Source organism: Achroia grisella, unplaced genomic scaffold, assembly GCF_030625045.1.
Source record: "Achroia grisella isolate CSIRO2021 unplaced genomic scaffold, CSIRO_AGI_Agris_v1 utg454, whole genome shotgun sequence".
NCBI classification, from domain to species: domain Eukaryota; kingdom Metazoa; phylum Arthropoda; class Insecta; order Lepidoptera; family Pyralidae; genus Achroia; species Achroia grisella.
Genome location: NW_026712865.1, coordinates 168421 through 186245, shown reverse-complemented (window position 1 = coordinate 186245; position 17825 = coordinate 168421). Strand labels below are relative to the sequence as shown.

Sequence of the window (17825 nt, the reverse complement as noted above, 5' to 3'; positions counted from 1 at the left end):
TTCACACAGCGCCATCTAGACCCAAGTTAAGCTAGCTAAAGCTTGTGTTATGGGTACTAGATAACTGATACAAATACATAATATACATTGAAAACACCCAGACCGATACAAAGAATCATACTCATGAATACAAATGTTTGTCCGTGCGAGGAATCGAACCCGCGACCATCGGACGTAAAGCGGTGTGCTAGACCGCTAGACCATCGAGATTGTCGCATGCCTCCTCCTAATGAATCTATATTAAAAATCATATGAACATCTCGGTTAATGAATTAATTAAAACAACATTTTTTCTCTTTCTGCTTGTGATAAGTCTGCATTGTGAATGAGTGGTAGATAAAAAGAAAAAATGACTATTCTTACTTGAAATAAAGATTTAATTTAATTAATAGTGAATATCACCAGTTTTTTTTATTATATTATTGAAATGCTACCGGCCAGCCTTATGGCAAGTGGTAACTGTTGTCTATTATACATGATTCAATTTATCACGTAATCCCACTAATATTATATTATCTCGGTCTCAGTGGTTTAGTACACACCGTATCTCACTTCCGACGGTCGCGGGTTCGATACCTCTAAAAATAACATTTAAAATAGTAAAAGTATGTACTAGTGTAAGTTTAAAATAGTATTCAAGTAAAATATATTTTGTTTGTTTGTTCGCAGTATGTCCGAGGGGGACGTGTCGTTAATACACGACGAGGACGTGTTACGGCGTATGGTGAGTACACTACACTAAATTACACTATACTACACTACACTACACTGCACTAAAGTATGCTAAAATACAGTAAGTGGTACAGTACCACTTTAGTGTGCTTTAGTGTTAGTTCCAATTTTATTAATTCATTCTATTTTATTAATAGACATTCAAATGTATTACATTTAATGTAATATTTGAATGTAATGTGTAAACTTCGTATTTATATTTACTGATATGTCAAATTACCGTCAGTTCGGAGTGATTTCGAGATGAGAAGAACTGACAAGAAACTCATCTCGTATTCTTTTCCAATGAGATTGTACATGATTACAAGTGTTAGATTTATTTTAAATTCAATTAGAGATTATGTATGACCATCAGCATGTGCTATTGCATTTTTGTGAGGAGAAAATAATTCATTCACTGTTTGTAACTCGAACAGATCAGTTCCCACAAGCAGTTCATTAATAATTTATAAAGCTTTACATGCCGGTAAAGTTATTGCCACTTATCACGATCTTCTGTCATTTTCTTTACGTCATGATACGATACATGTGTTTGTAATATATAAATAATCATCATCACTACATAAATGTAAAACAAAGTCGCTGTCGCTGAGTGTCCGTCCGTACATAGGGACGGACACACAGCGACAGCTGTCTGTCCCTATGTATGCTTAAGTCTTTAAAACTACGTAACGGATTTTGAAGCGATTTTTTTTAATAGATAGAGTGATACTAGAGGAAGGTTTATATATATATATATATTACATGGGAGAAGCCGGGGCGAGAAGCTAGTAAGTTATATTATAAGAAGGGTCTGATAACGCCTGATTAAAGTTAGTTAGCAATAATGTTCAGATTTACACCTTTTCTAATGGTTTATTTAAGAAAATAAGAAATCCATATATACCTTCACGACTATTATCCAAGATGGTGTTAATAGAGACATTGTCAACTATTACCTACATATATGCATTACTTACTTTACTAGTAGCTTGTTTTACTCTTGGTGATCATACCTACCAAGTAATTAATAAATAAATAAACCTGACCAATTAACACAATGCCATCTAGTCCCACGGTAAGCAGAGATTGTGTTATAGGTACTATTAGACAACTGATATAAATATTTAGATATATTTATATATTTCAATACATACATAATATACATAGAAATCACCCAGGGAATTGTACTATATTAACATTATTCTCTTACATATCAAATGCATGATGCTATTACTGAGGGAACCCATTATCGTGTTACAATGGTCTAATTTAGCACTGAATTTACTCCGCTTTACTTCCGATGGTCGCGGGTTCGATCCTGGCATGGTAGAAACATTTGTATTCATGAGTGTAACCGGTCTGGGTATTATCTATGTATATCATGTACTAGCTGAATTTACTCCGCTTTACTTCCGATGGTCGCGGGTTCGATCCTGGCATGGTAGAAACATTTGTATTCATGAGTATACGTAGTTTGTATAGGTCTGGGTGTTATTTATGTATATCATGTACTAGCTTTTGTCCGCGGTTTCGCTCGCGTTAATTTATCCCCTTAGGGGTGAAATTTATCAAAATCTTTTCTTAGGGAATGCCTACGTCATAGTAGCTTTATGCATGCAAAGTCTCAGTCCGATCGGTTTAAAATTGACAAAGTTTCATACAAACTTTCATCCCCCATTTTATCCCCTTGGGGGTAGAATTAATCAAAATCCTTTCCTAGCGGTTGCCTACGTCATAACATCTACCTGCATGCCAAATTTCAGCCCGATCCGTCCAGTGGTTTGGGCTGTGTGTTGATAGATCACTATGTCAGGCACCTTTGAGTTATATCATCTTATATATAAAATTCTCGTGTCACAGTTTTCGTTCCCATACTCCTCCGAAACGGCTTGACCGATTCTCATGAAATTTTGTGAGCCTATTGAGTTGGTCTGAGAATCGGCCAACATCTATTTTTCATCCCCCTAAATGTTAGTGGTAGTCCACACCTAAATTTTATTTTTATATTTTTTGACAAAATTTTTAGTTTTTTTTTTATGATACAACATACAAAAATACATACAATCCTAAATTTTCACCCTTCTATCATCAACCCCTATTTTTTTATAGCGTTATTAATTTATATGACAAAACAACGTTTCCCGGGACAGCTATTATATATATAGATGTATTAAATGATGTAAAAAGTATCTATATATTTATATTAGTTGTCGATAACACATACACAAGATCTGCATAGAGTGGGACTAGATGGCGCTATATTGATATATTAATTGTCCAAGGATATAATACAATTAATTACAGTTTTTTTAATAAAATTGCAGTGGCAACAGACGGAAGACTTTTCACGCAAGAAAGAAATCCGTGCACACATGTACAAGCTACGGGAGGAGCGCCTGCGCAATCTTTACTCACCGGAGCCACAAGCTCGCTCCGATAATAAAGGTGAACTATCTTTTTTAGGACTACTCTAATGCTTTTGGCGGTGAAAGGACATTGTTAGTAATGTGGACTGATCTCATTGCTAGCAATGTATATCAGGTTGACCTCCACGCGGCTCCCCCTGGAAACCATCGTGATAAATTCTTGTTGAATTTGTCACGATGTGCTAACTGACCTGACCTCATGCTCATCTTATCCTCCACTGGTGCCCCGCCAGCGTAAACCGTTAGCGCAGGCGGGTGCATTATATCATTATCATCTATAAAAAAAAACGCTGTTGGCCGCAGCTGGCCTTTACAGCTTCACCGGATGATAGGAGTAAGGTTGCCAATATTATACTGTTTTTCAGTAAATTATACTTTTTACTGTTGAACAAAAATAAGGTATACAATATATATGTATATATTATTATTATATATTGTATGTATTATATTTATGTATATATATTTGCAAGTATTTTTAAATACCTTTATACGTTAGTCCTTTCCCACCACTGACCATCAACCGCTTTCTGTTCTTACCTAATGTTGCCATATGACATTAAGCTCGCCCAATTGTACAATTTTTAAGAGTGCAATAAAGAATAAATACTGTTTTCAGCAATAAAATCTCAACATTTACTGAAATAGTTTTTTCAGTAATGAATGCTAAGTGGCGGGTTGATAGAAATAGACCATCTATTAATTTAGTAAAAAACTGAGCATCTCATTTATTTTCATTTCAATTATATTTGTGGTGAGGCGTATGAAGTTTTTAAGAAGGATTGTAAATTAGTAAGTTGAGTTTTGGTAACCCTAAAACTATGTATTTAAAACAATAAATAAATAAAAAAGTTTTAAACAAAGTTCATTTTTCTAAAATACTATTTAATATTCTTCACACACCTGAATATACTTTATTTATTCTAAGTAAGTTGGTAAACCTGGATAGGGATCGAGTGCAGATGGCACTACAAACTGCGGAAGGACTTATGGAGCGGCTGAAGGCCAACTCCTGCCTGACGGATACGACTTTAGTCTGAGGGCATCGCTAATATAATGTATAGTTCTGATAATGGATGAATATCCAATGGACCCGCCTGCGACGTTTGCTTGCACCAAGCGAGGATAATAGGATGAGTATAAGGTCAAGTCAATTTGCAATCGTGGCCAACTCAATAGGAATTAACTACTATGATTTTCAAGAGGGCGTGCACTGCTTTGTTTTTATACCACATAGGTGGCAAACAAGCATACGGCCCATCTGATGGTAAACGGTTACTGTAACCTATAGACGCCTGAAACACCAGGGGTGTCTCGTGTACGTTGCCGACCCTTAAAAAACGTTGATATACCCTTTTTGAAAAACCCCATGCTGTGTAATCTCTCGATATATTTGATATTATTATTCGTCTAATTTTAGACTTAATATGAGATGTCATTCAATAGTAGGTTTATAATTTTTATTTATTCATTTATTACACTTTATTGCATCTAAAATGAAATGCAACGAATAACATTTATAGAAATGAAGGTACAAAAGGCGGTTGTAAAATCTCGAGCAAAACCTTCCAGATTTTACTGATTGTGAATGATTTTATTTGTGTATTGTTAATAATATTACATCAAAATTGCAAACGTTTTTGTGTTTAATATTGCCAGTACATTATTAGTTATTTTAGTGGCCATCACTTGATAGTATTATCGGAACTAAATCAATGTTTAAACAAGAAGGAGGCCAATCTGTAAATAATATATATACTTTAAGGTAAATTTATTAAATAATAGCTGTCCCCGCGGTTTGACCCGCGTGAATTTTATAGCCTATATGTAATTCTGATGTATAAGCTACATTACTGTAAAGTTTCATCAAAATCCGTTCAGTAGTTTGTGCGTGAAAGAGTAACAAACATCCATCAATACACACGAACCTTCCACGTTTATAATATTAAATATATTTGGTTGCCACCGGCCTTTGTTTGTCTTCTTAGTTATTAAAATGAGACAATAATTATCTGCTAGAGAATGTACTAGAGTAGTTGTGCACGAATTTGGCAGGTTGTGAGTTCACGGCACCGCAGGGGCATGTGAAATCCTTCGCGGACCAGACCTTCCAGTCCATGAAGAGTAAGGAGGTGCGCGACGCGGGCTCCCCGCCCAAGGAGTTCACGTACCACGGCCAAGGTGCCCAACACTACGTCCATATAATCCTAACAGAACTAACGCTTATTAACCGGTAACACTCGCAAATGAACCAATACCTTCTATTTCATGGGATATTTCCTTTTACAGATCTCAAGGCGCTCTCTAATGCCGGATGGAACGTAGAATCTGAGCAGAAGACCACTGACGATGGACACACTCACGTTAAATCTGTTAACGCCAATATCGAGGGAAAGTACGACGTGGAAGGCGGGAAAGGACAGTTCGCTGCCGTCGACCAACATAAGCATGCCGTTACTGAGTACCACGATGATAACACCAGCCTAAAGAGGAACGAAAGTTCGTCAAATACGGCTGCACGCGAGCACGTCGTGCGGCAGACAGATGATGGCACTCAGATCTCGTCGGTGACGAGCTCCTCTACTGCCACGTCCAAATATCAACAAACGTCGTCCACAAAACAAGAATCAGTGCCATATTTGACTAATGATGACTATGACCAATTTCGACAAACTTCATACGACACTAACCGTAACGAAAACTTGACTACTACAAAACAAGTTACACAGAATGACGATTATGAGCACAGTTTAAGAAAAAGTGATCGTGTAACTGGGGAATTAGAATCGAGGAAAGTAGAATATCCTGATGAGAATACGAAAATTGTGGTAGAAACAAGATGCTTACCAGATGGTACTAGAGTGACAAGCACTCGCCGCGAATTTAGAGGACCGGCAGTACAGAGTACTCGTTCAGAACAACGCTCACAGCAAACTAGGAGTGAAAACAGATCTACTTACTCCACTTCATCGCAACAAAACACCGATTACAAGGAATCTACGTCTAAAATTATTAATGACAACTTTGACAGTCGTGTTGCCGATATCGTCGATTCCCAAAAACAGGTTGATGATTATGATTTCAAAAATAATCATCAAACTGATATTTTACGTAATGACAAAGTACATAGTCATAATGTTACAAAATCAACTGCAACGCATACTGAGCACCATGAACACCATGAACCTAAAAATCGTGAGCGTACATCCCCTGTACCTGTTACATCACAGAACAAACAAAATATCCAATATATTAATAAAGATGTGGAAGAAAAAGTTCGTGACATATCCACAGAAAGGCGAGTTGAAGAAACAACTCAGAAAAAAAGCGATGAGTACCAAACAACGTACCAGGCTGAATTCACGCAAAAAAATAAAGTGAGTAATGACTGGAGTCCAACTCATCAAGCTTGGGCTAGTACTCTTCGAGCTGACACCCCTACTTCCACTCGTCCATCAACTAGAGCTTCATCACCCGGTGGTCGCAACTTTCAATCAAGCACTTCTTCTTTAAGAAGTAGCGTAAGTCCTGATAAAAATTATAGAAAACCTTCCAGTCGTGGTGGAAGTCCAAACAAATTTGATCGATATTCACCGACACGTAATACGTCTGATAAATATTCTAGTACTCACTCTACTTACCATGTTACTGATGCTAAGACGACTAGATATTCTAGCCCTGAAGAACGTCCACTAGAAAGTAATTTATCTTCAAGTCCTAATCAAAAACTTCATGATAATGGCCGTCAAAGGCCAAGTGTTAGTCCCGATAAATATCCCCGTAGTAGCAGACCAAGTGAGAGTCCTGATCGAAAACATACATATAGAACTAGTCCTGTTAAGGAAGTATCTAAAGTGAGTCCTTCTTCAGAACAGGAAGTTATATATAGATATAGCGCAAGTCCTGAGAGAAAACTGGCTAGTAATACAAGAAGTAATATCACAACGAAAAAAAGTACTTATACCAGCCCAGAAAGAAAGCCAAATGATAATTCTCCAAAGGCAAGCTCTCCTACAAGGACCTTAACTAGAGATGAAATCCCATTAAGATCTAGTCAAAGCCCTGATAAAAAATCTAGCCATCAACCATCTCTGAAAGATAAACCACACAATGATTCTAAAAATAAAACACCAATTGAAAATTATTCCAGGGCAACGTCACCAAAACGACCTTTAAAACAACATGAAAGTTCTGTGCGACCAAGTTTGAGTCCTGACAAAAATCAAACTGAATATCCCAAGGAGAGTTCATCACCAAGAACACAAAAACCTCCCGCAGGTGAAAAACATATAGAGAAATCTCCAACCAGATCTCAGCCTTCAAAACCAAGCCCAAGTCCTGAAAGAAAACTCACCTCTCAGAGTCCTGATCGCAAATCTACCGGAATAAGAATGATCAGTAAAATTAAAGATGATCATTATAAGTTTGTCGATGAAGAAACGAAAGTATATGATTATACGAAAAGTGATACGAGAGATGTAATGAAAGACACTTTCTCAACTCCGAAATACCCTGGTGTTCATCAAAAAAGTCCGTCTCCATCCAAGAAATTACCTCAAGATGTAACTGACTTCTGTCATCCTGATTCACCTCCTCGCTCAACACTTCGGAAACAATCTAGATCGCCATCTCCTTCTAAAGGTTCAGTTTCGTTCAAACAACATTTAGACCATGTTGAGAATACCGAAAAAACTTCGTCTATAACTAGTGTTTCTACAAATTATAATGAGAACTCCACTATAACAAAACATGAAGTAACAAAGAATAGTGGTGCGCCAACGCCAGTAAATGATTTTCCTAAAGAAATGTCTCCATCCAAATTTGGAACGTACGATAAAAAACAACGTCATTCTCAAGACTATCAAGATACAGAAAGTATAACAACTAACAATACAAAATATGATTCTTTAACACGTCGGAATAAATCAAATTCACCTACTAAAGTATATGATTCTCCTGTTTCTCCTAAAAAATCACCAAGAGGAAGTATTTCTCCAGTTAAATCTGTGAATAAAGACAGCCAATACAATCAGACAAATGATTTTATATCCACAGAAAAAATCAGAGAAGAAAGTACTAGGACTAATAAAAGTCATGCAAGACAGTTGGTCACACCATCCACTAGTCCTACTAGAAAGCCTAAACCCTCTGAACAAGAACCTTCCACTGGCCAAAGTTCACCTACAACATCAGTTAGTGGATTTGTTTACTTTAGCAGTCCCCAAATCGATACTGTTGTAACCGATATAGATGACAAAGAATTCTGCTCTAAAGCAGATAATATTGACGAGAGTACTATATCAAAAAGACCAGAAAGTCTACACATAAATAATAAACGTTCTCCATCACCATCTAAAATACCATGTAGATCTCCAACGCAAGACAAGCATTCTTCATCTAGAGATACGCTTCCTAGAAAAAGTTCACTAAAAAAGCCTGTAACAAATGATAATTTAATATCTCCAATAGAGAAGCCACCATCCAGTTTCCAGATATCTCCAACAGTTGAAGCACAGAACTTACCTGAACACAAAACTGTTAAAAAAGAACATCCAGGAAAGCCTGACTCTGAGTCACCAGCAAAGTCAAAACCTCCATTGAAAAGGCGAGAAACTTATGATGAACGATGTAGAAAGATTCTTGGCATGCTTGATGATCAAACAACATCAACCACGACTATCGTAAAAGAGACGATACAAACACCAGTATCTAACAAGAATACACCCAGCATGTCACCTTGCGGTAGTCCAAAACAGCAATCTCCCTATAGAGATGTTGAAGAGGATACTAATATCAAAACGAAGAATTTCATAACTCAGGAACAAGAAAATATTCTGAAGACTCGTCATAATGATATTATACCGGGAAAGAAATCTAAAATTCCCTCAAGGGAGAATTCCCCTACTAAGGTTCACGATGACATTATTCGTACTCGTACTACGACTACACAAGATGATAAATCAACTTCTGAGGATTTTTATGAAAATATTACAACAGTAAATAAAAATTCATCATCAAAACACAATATTGAACATACTACTAATAATATTAATATCGAGAAAAAGCAAGTAGAAAGCAATCCTAAGAATGAACTTTCATCAAGACCAGAGCGTTCTCCAGAGCGTCCTCGATCAGGTTCTCCTTCGAAAACTTTAAAACACAATGAAATAAAACCTACATCTAGGTCGGATCGTGATCAGCCACTGACTACAAATATAATTCCTGAGAGTGCTCATTTAATAGAAGATTCTGCTCCTGTTCATCCTAAATCTACAATTATATCTAAGACTGACAAATATGACACCACACATCTGGCACTAGAAGAAGAAAATATTTCAAATAAAATTACTATAAAGAAACATTCATCTACACAAGACACTGCTCATAATATATCTACCAAGCAATCTCAAGAACCTAAACATTCTCGGACTCCTTCTCCGAACAAAACAAATTATATTAATAATAATGAAAATAATACAAGTTTCATAACATCGGAGAGAGAACAAGAAATATTGAACAGAGTCCAACAATCTCTTAGAAAATTGTCACCAAAACGCAATGAAAGATCACCGAGTCGAGAAAACAGTCCAACTAAAACGACTACTAGTTTACAAGATTTAGACATAATGTCCACTCAGAAGACAAATACTGAAGACATTAATAAAGAGAAAATTAGTAGTGATTTGACTGTAACAGTAAAATCGACTGTAAACAACGATAAACCGAAAGAACAAAGATTATCCAATAAACCTTCAAGAAATATATCTCCAGTAAAGAAAGCTACAAACATAGCATCTCCAGCTAAAGTAGGCAAGTCTTCCGATTCTCCGACGAAATCTAGAAGCATATCGCCCAAAAAATCAGTTAGCGTTGAAAGACCTCAATCGCCACAATTATCTAAAATAAGTGGCATCAAACCAAAGGAGACTACTCCTTCTCAGTTGGCTCGAAAACCTGGATCATTATCACCAACAAAAATAGAGAAAACATCTAGTACTGATAATAAAAAAATTATAAAGCAAAATAGCTTCACAAAAGCTACCTGTAAAACAACAACAAATAAAGTTGTTCATTTGCCAACTAATAAATCTGTTGAACCTGATATCAAACGTACACCTGTAACCAAAGGAAATAAGGAAAATACTAGTCCTAAGGCAGATATTAATAATGTAGTAACAAGAAGTTCAAGTGATGTTGCCTTAAAATATAAGAAGCCTTCACCACAAAGAATAAAATCTAAACCAGAAATACAAGTAAATGATATATCAACCACCAAAACGAAACAAATAAATTCAAATGTTAATAAAACTCAAAAATTGTCGACTAAGGAAGCTCATACAAAATTACCAAATAAACCTAAATCTGCTACAGCGTTGAATACACCTATGGATGATGATGACTTTATTATTGATGTTCAACAAGCTAAATCATCTAGAGAAAATTCTCCAGACAGGATTTGTCCCACTCCGGTCGGTTTCAGTGAAGACATTGGAACACCGAGATTTCCTGATGAAGTAAGTGAACCAGATGATGATTTTCGTAAAAGAACTCACCACGTAATTCATGAAACGGAATCTATTGTAGATGATATTGTCGAAATATCTGAAGACGATGAACTCTTCGTTAAGAGGTTAAATGCTGATAACACTATAGAAACTGACGAATGTCTTTTAAGCGTTAATGATAAAGTTTCTAAATTCACAAACAAAATCGAAAATATAACTAAGCCTAAACAGTCAACTATGCAATTCAAAGAAACGGAATGCAGAGTCCATTCAGATTATACATCTGAAAAAGTTGGCTCTGATGAATGTTTACTTTCTGTTTCCGAAAAAGTCAATAAATTTGCTAAAGGTCCACGAGGTATACAAGATAATAGAAGTCCAACGCGTAGGATCGTTGACGAATATGACACAAATACAATTTACCAGGATGATTACACCAAACTTAGTGTCAATGATAAAGCTCATTTGTTTATAGAAACAGCTGAAAATTCTAAAACCTCCAAAATTAAACCAGCACTAAAAATCGAACGTCCAGATATAAGTGACGTTGACGAATCCTTAAAACGTGATGATTGTTTACTTAGTGTGTCTGATAAAGTAAACAAATTTGTGAAAACTGCTGAGCAATTTTTAAATGAAGCAATTGAAGTTGACGAAAAAGAGATAAAAATAAAAGAAAAACATGATAAAATCATGAAAAAAATTACTGATGAAGCATCTGAGTCAAGTAATGTTATTGTTACTGAAGATATCGATAGGGCTAATGAAGTTATTAGAAAACAGGATCAGCATATAAATAAATTAGGCTCATTTACAAAAGAAACTATGTCTTCTCAAGCAAAATCAAAAGATCATATTAGCAGTCACCTAAAACCGACTGAAGGAACGCCTCCTGTTAAAATAACAACTCGCAGCAATGTAGCTGTAAAACAAGCAAAGGCTTTATTTGAAAACATAGCATCAACAAATCAAAAAAATGCCGATATTAAAAATACAACAACAAAATTGACTGACATTGGTGTAATGAAAAAATCTCCAAAAACTGATTCGACAGTAGTTCTTCATCCTTCTTTGGACGACTCTCCTAATATCACTGACATTGATAGTGAAATAGATGGCGTACCACATTTACAGCCGGAGCCAAAAAAGCAGACTATCACTGCACCATCACCACAATTTTCAAATAAAGATCACGGACGCTTAGCCCAATCGCCTGAAGTACCAAGAAACAAATCTCCAATTAGACAAACAATTCAATCAACTAAAACAGTATTTTCAAAATATCCAGTCACGGATGGAGTTGAATCTCAAAAACATGTACAATCCGAAAACGACAAAAATGAGAAATTGCAAGATAAAGTGCCTGGTTATCTAAGACCCACTAAAACTAGTCAGTATAAGGAAGAAGTTAAAATAACTGAGGAATCTGAAGTTAGTAGTCGACGTGGTAGTGGGAAGTTTGGGGTCGAGCTTAGGCGTACTAGTGTGGAACGATCTAGTGCAAGTAGTGAACGACGTCGCAGTGTTGACCACCATCAGCCATGCATTGAAGATATTTTTGATTTGGACCTCCTTGAACAAATGGTCAGTAAAAATACAATTTTAGTTCTTATCAATATACTGTTTATTTTCTTAATTTACTTGTTATTTTACTGACTCTGTTCGAATTTTCAGTTGGAAAAGGTCGTGGGTTACGAGCAGCGGCGACGCATTAGAGCACAAATTCGAGTAGCAAGGAAAAAACATGAAATTGATACGAACATGAATACAACTAAGCGGACAACTATAAGTACCCCAAAAAACAAATCTCCTGAACGTCAAACGACAACGCATGATAAACCAAAATATATACTCCATAAAACACTATCGCCTGATCGCCACACAAAAATAGAAACAGTTACAGAAAATCATAAACAATCTAAGGAATCTCATCTCAGGGTTGTAAATGACTATTCTAAAGAGCAAGTTAAAGAAAACTATGAGAAACGTTCACGACCCTCAAGCCCGGAAAAAATTGCAAATAAATCCATTTCTAAGGCAAAAAGTCCTGTGCGTCATCCAAGTCCAGAAAAGAAAACTAGACCACTATCTCCAAGTAAAGCGGCTACACCTAAATCCAAGCAAAATCGCTTTAATGAATACGCGTCAGCTTACATGAAGAAAGTTGGCTTAAAAGACTCTGATAAAATAAAGATTACAGATGTTAATACGAAAAAATCCACTGAAATCCGTGACCATAAAACGATAAAACATGAAGAACATTTGACTCAATCAAAAGCAACTAAAGAGACGACTACGACAGTATCTCGCAATATAACTGAAAGAACAAGTTCCAAAGATTCTATAGAAATTGTACATGTCAATGGGAAGCGGGCTACTTCGCCAGAGAAAAAATCTAGTCCGGAACGAATAATCGAAATACAAGTTGAGAAAGAACCTCGTCGCTCTTTGAGTCCTATTCTAAAGAGACAGAGGTCAGACATAAAAAAGAAAGAGTCATCAGTAAAACAATTATCAGATTTGGGAAAGAAAATTCAATCAACAACTCACGAGGACAAACCTTCGTGGGTAACAAATAGGAATTTAAAGAAGGTCACTGAAACGCGAACGTACAGCACAAAGAAACTGGAACCTGAAAAGCCGAAGTACCGAGCACCGAGTCCTTCCAAAGTCATCTCGAAGCCCACAGATGTCATCACATCGAGCTACGGTCCAGGACCACTAGATGCCAATGGGAAACCACTATTCGGGATCAAAGCGTTGAGAAACGGAGCCTCTAATTACCAAGGTAGGTTATTACCACTAAAGTAAAACACTTGAGTCATAGGTGATCATATTTACTCAGCTGCAAACTACATATAAAATACACGTATTCATTTATCAACTAACTTAACTTTGAGATCGACGTTTAAAGGTTAGTTTAATTTTATTACTAAAAGATCCATAAATTATTTTGTGTTGTCTAGAATAATTTTTAAAATACATACAAAATTAAGTTTTTAGTTATAAATTGTTCAAATTACATAAAAAAATACTTCTAAATTAACATTATGAAAAGTAGTCTTGATTTTTTATTATAAACTCAAATATATACATTAGCAAGTGACATTTCCAAAAAAATTATGGAACTTTACAATAATTGAATAAAATCAAATACAAATATTTTTATGTAGGTCTATTACAGACTCTCATGATATGTCAAATCTACCGTCAGTTCGGAGTGCTTTCGAGATGAGAAGAACTGACAAGAAACTCAGCTCGTATTCTTTTCAAATAAGCTTATACATGTTTACAATAATACAGATTCATTTTAAGATAAAAATTTGGGAGAATAGAGTTACTACCAGCATAATTTATAACAAATTTATCGATACATATAAATAAAATTGGAGTGTCTGTAATATTGAAATAACCGTTTTTTACTACATGCATATGAATATAAATACGGTATATACACCAAAATAACATTTTTTACAATCAGCATAATTTATAACAAATTTATCTATACTTAAATATATAAATAAAGTTGGAGTGTCTGTTTGTAATATTAAAATAACCGTTTTTTACTACATGCATATGAATATAAATACGGTATATACACCAAAATAACATTTTTTACAATCATTTTATAACAAATTTATCTATACTTAAATATATAAATAAAGTTGTTCTGTTTGTAATATTGAAATAACCGTTTTTTACTACATGCATATGAATATAAATATGGTATGTACACCAAAATAACATTTTTTACCATTTTTGTCTGTCTCTCTATTTGTTCCGGCTAATGTCTGAAATGGTTGGACCGATTTTGACGGGACTTTTTTTTACTAAGGAGTAACTTAGGCTACTTTAATTTTAGAAAAATAAAGTTGAATTCCACGCGGACGAAGTCGCGGGAACAGCTAGTAATAAATAAATTGAGACAGGATAACACTATACATATAAAACATTTATATTCATGAGTATGAATGTTTGTATCAGTTTAGGTGTTTCTATGTACAATATGTATTTAGAAAAAAATCTATGTATATGTATCAGTTATCTAGTACCCACAACACAAGCTTTAGCTAGCTTAACTTGGGACTAGATGGCGCTGTGTGAATTGTCCTATAAGTTTGTGAGTGATGCCTAATGTATGACAATAAGATGTTAGAGACAATGACAGTACGATCTACCTTACACAAACTCCAAACATGAGTGAGTCATTCGACATATTCTAGTGAAAGGCACGGTGATCCGACAAGAGTTTCATTCGCGGAACGGCGGCGAGCCAGAAGGCACGGTGTCAGTGACAGCGTATTCCAACGAGCCTGAGGAACTGGAGCGGCTGCTGCAGGTGCAGGGCGAGCGACCTTCGAGGATGCACGGGCTTGCGGCCATCACGACCACCAAGAAATTCGGAGGCCACACCGGCACCACGATGCGGGAAGCTCACACTGTAAGTCAGTTTATTATTACTAGAAAGAAAAAAGATTTATTCATTGCTTTTTAACAATACATATAAATAAAATTTGGAGTGTCTGTTTGTAATGTTGAAATAAACGTTTTTTACTACACGCATATGAATATTAATAGGGTACATAGGTACACCAAAATAACATTTATAATTTTTGTCTGTCTGCTTTTTCCGGCTGATCTCTGAAATGGCAATAAAGAAGTAACTTAAGCTACTTTTATTTTTAAAAAATAAAGTTAAATTTCACGCGGACGAAGTCGCGGTTGCAGCTAGTCTATATATATAAAGAAAATTGGAGTATCTGTTTGTAATATTGAAATAACCGTTTCTTACTACATGCATATGAATAAATACGGTACATACACCAAAATAACATTTTTTACAATTTTTGTCTGTCTGTCTGTTCCGGTTGATCTCTGAAATGGCTAGTCCGATTTTGACAGGTAGCTGATATAAAGAGTAACTGAAGCTACTATTATTTTAGAAAAATAAAGTTAAATTTCAAGCGGACGAAATCGCGGGAACAGCTAGTATAAAATAAGAACAGTTACTTTAAAGACCGCCAGTATACGGCCTCGGTGGTGTAACGGTTTAGCACACCACTTTACTTCCGATTGTCGCGGGTTCGATTCCTCGCACGGCACAAACATTTGTATTCATGAGTATGATTGTTTGTGTCGGTCTGGGTGTGTTCTCTGTATATTATGTATGTTGTAAAAAATGTTCTAAGTATTTACATCAGTTATTTTGTACTCATAACACAAGCTCTACTTAGTTTGGGACTGGATGGCGCTGTGTAAATTGTTAGACAATTATATATTTCATAATTTTACTTTTTCAACTGTAATCTATACATATACCTAAATAAAATTATTTCTAAAAATAAAAGTAGACTAAGTTACTCCTTATTACGTCAGCTATCTGGCAGTAAAAGTCATGTCAAAATCGGTCCAGTCATTTCAGAGATAAGCCGGAACAAACAGACAGAAAAAATTGTAAAAAAAATTTGTGCTGGTTTATGTACCGTATTTATATGCATATGCAAGAATACGAGCTGAGTTTCATGTCAGTTCTTAGTTCGAAAGCACTCCGAGCTGTGGCTTAAAGATATTGTGATTTGATTTCATCTATACACATAAATAAAATTGGAGAGTCTGTTTGTAATATTGAAATAACCGTTTTTTACTACTTGCATATAAATGAGTACATACACCAAAATAACATTTTACAATTTTTGTCTGTCTGTCTGTCTGTTTGTTCCGGCTAATCTCTAAAATAACTGAACCGATTTTGACGGGACCTTTTTTGTCAGGTAGCTGATTTAATAAAGAGTAACTTAAGCTAATTTTATTTTAGAAAAATAAAGTTAAATTTCACACAGCTAGTAAATATTATAAAGCAAAGTAGTTAACATCGTCTGCCAGTTCATCCGCTTGCTTCTAAATCACGCAACTGTTTTCATACGGTTTTCCCTGTCATTATTATAATGACTTCCGGGATATGAGTCCGTCACACATTCTCTACAATCGTTGCTAAGTGGAAGTGAAAAATTACACGGCAAAAAAATACATACAAAAAGTTCATCAGTCTTATAAGATGACTAGCCGACACCGCAAACGTTATATATATATATTTATAAATTAAAATCACTATTTGAAAATAGGGGTTGGCGGTAGAAGGGTGAAACTTTAAGGGTGTATGTATAATTAATGTCACATGATAAAAAAATTTGTAGAAAAAATGACAAAAAAAATTTTTGGGGTGAGCAACAATATATATTTGTAAATTAGAATCGCTATTTGAAAATAGGGGTTGCTCGTAGAAGGGTGAAAATTTAAGGGTGTATGTATAATTAATGTCACATAATAAAAAAAATCGAAAAAATGAGGTGAGCTACACACCTCGGAGAATTAGTTAAAAAAACCTATTCTCGGACCTACTGAATATACATATAAAATTTCATCAAAATCGGTCAAGAGTATATGTTGAATTGGGAAATACCGAGTGAAATGATCTAGATTTTAAAGGATATTTTTAATAAAATACATGATAAACGTAACTTTTAATCTATCAATATATTTTTTTAACAATGACAGAATTTATTACTCAAATACAATTATGTATATTAACGGTCTATGTTCATTCAACAGTATATACATACACGAACTTGTGACACGAGTTGTGTGTGGTTTATATATTAGATAATAATAATAATAACAACACTGCACAATTCACACAGCGCCATCTAGTCTCAAGTTAAAAAAAGCTTGTGTTATGGGTACGAAACGACTGATACAAATTCTTACATACATTTTTTTTTCTAAATACATACATAATATACATAGTAAACAAACACCCTGATCGATACAAATAATTATACCATAATTGAATACAAATGTTTGCACCGTGCAAGGAATCGAACTCGCGACAATTGGAGGTAAAACGGTGTGCAAAACCGCTAGCTCATTTACTCACAAATTACGGAGGCCACAGACAGAGTTTCCAAAAAAATGCAAGTTCTAAATATATATTTAATTTAAATATATAAAACTCAAAGGTGACTGACATAGTGATCTATCAACGCACAGCCTAACCCACTGGACGGATCGGGCTGAAATTTGGCATGCAGGTAGATGTTATGACGTAGGCATCCGCTAAGAAAGGATTTTGATTAATTCTACCCCCAAGGGGAAAAATAGGGGATGAAAGTTTGTATTCAACTTT

General features: G+C 35.2%; 1 protein-coding gene across 2 annotated transcripts in view; it reads left to right on the top strand.

Moving 5' to 3' along the window:
* Positions 1-670: 670 nt before the first annotated feature.
* LOC131845151 (microtubule-associated protein futsch) overlaps positions 671-17825 on the top strand; it is a 93879-nt gene continuing 76724 nt past the window's right edge. For both annotated transcript variants that reach the window (XM_059194186.1, XM_059194187.1), the window contains exons 1-6: positions 671-724; positions 3039-3159; positions 5193-5318; positions 5427-12226; positions 12317-13430; positions 14866-15083. In XM_059194186.1, coding sequence (XP_059050169.1) covers positions 671-724; positions 3039-3159; positions 5193-5318; positions 5427-12226; positions 12317-13430; positions 14866-15083 — 8433 coding nt within the window. The remainder of the gene's footprint in view (positions 725-3038; positions 3160-5192; positions 5319-5426; positions 12227-12316; positions 13431-14865; positions 15084-17825) is intronic.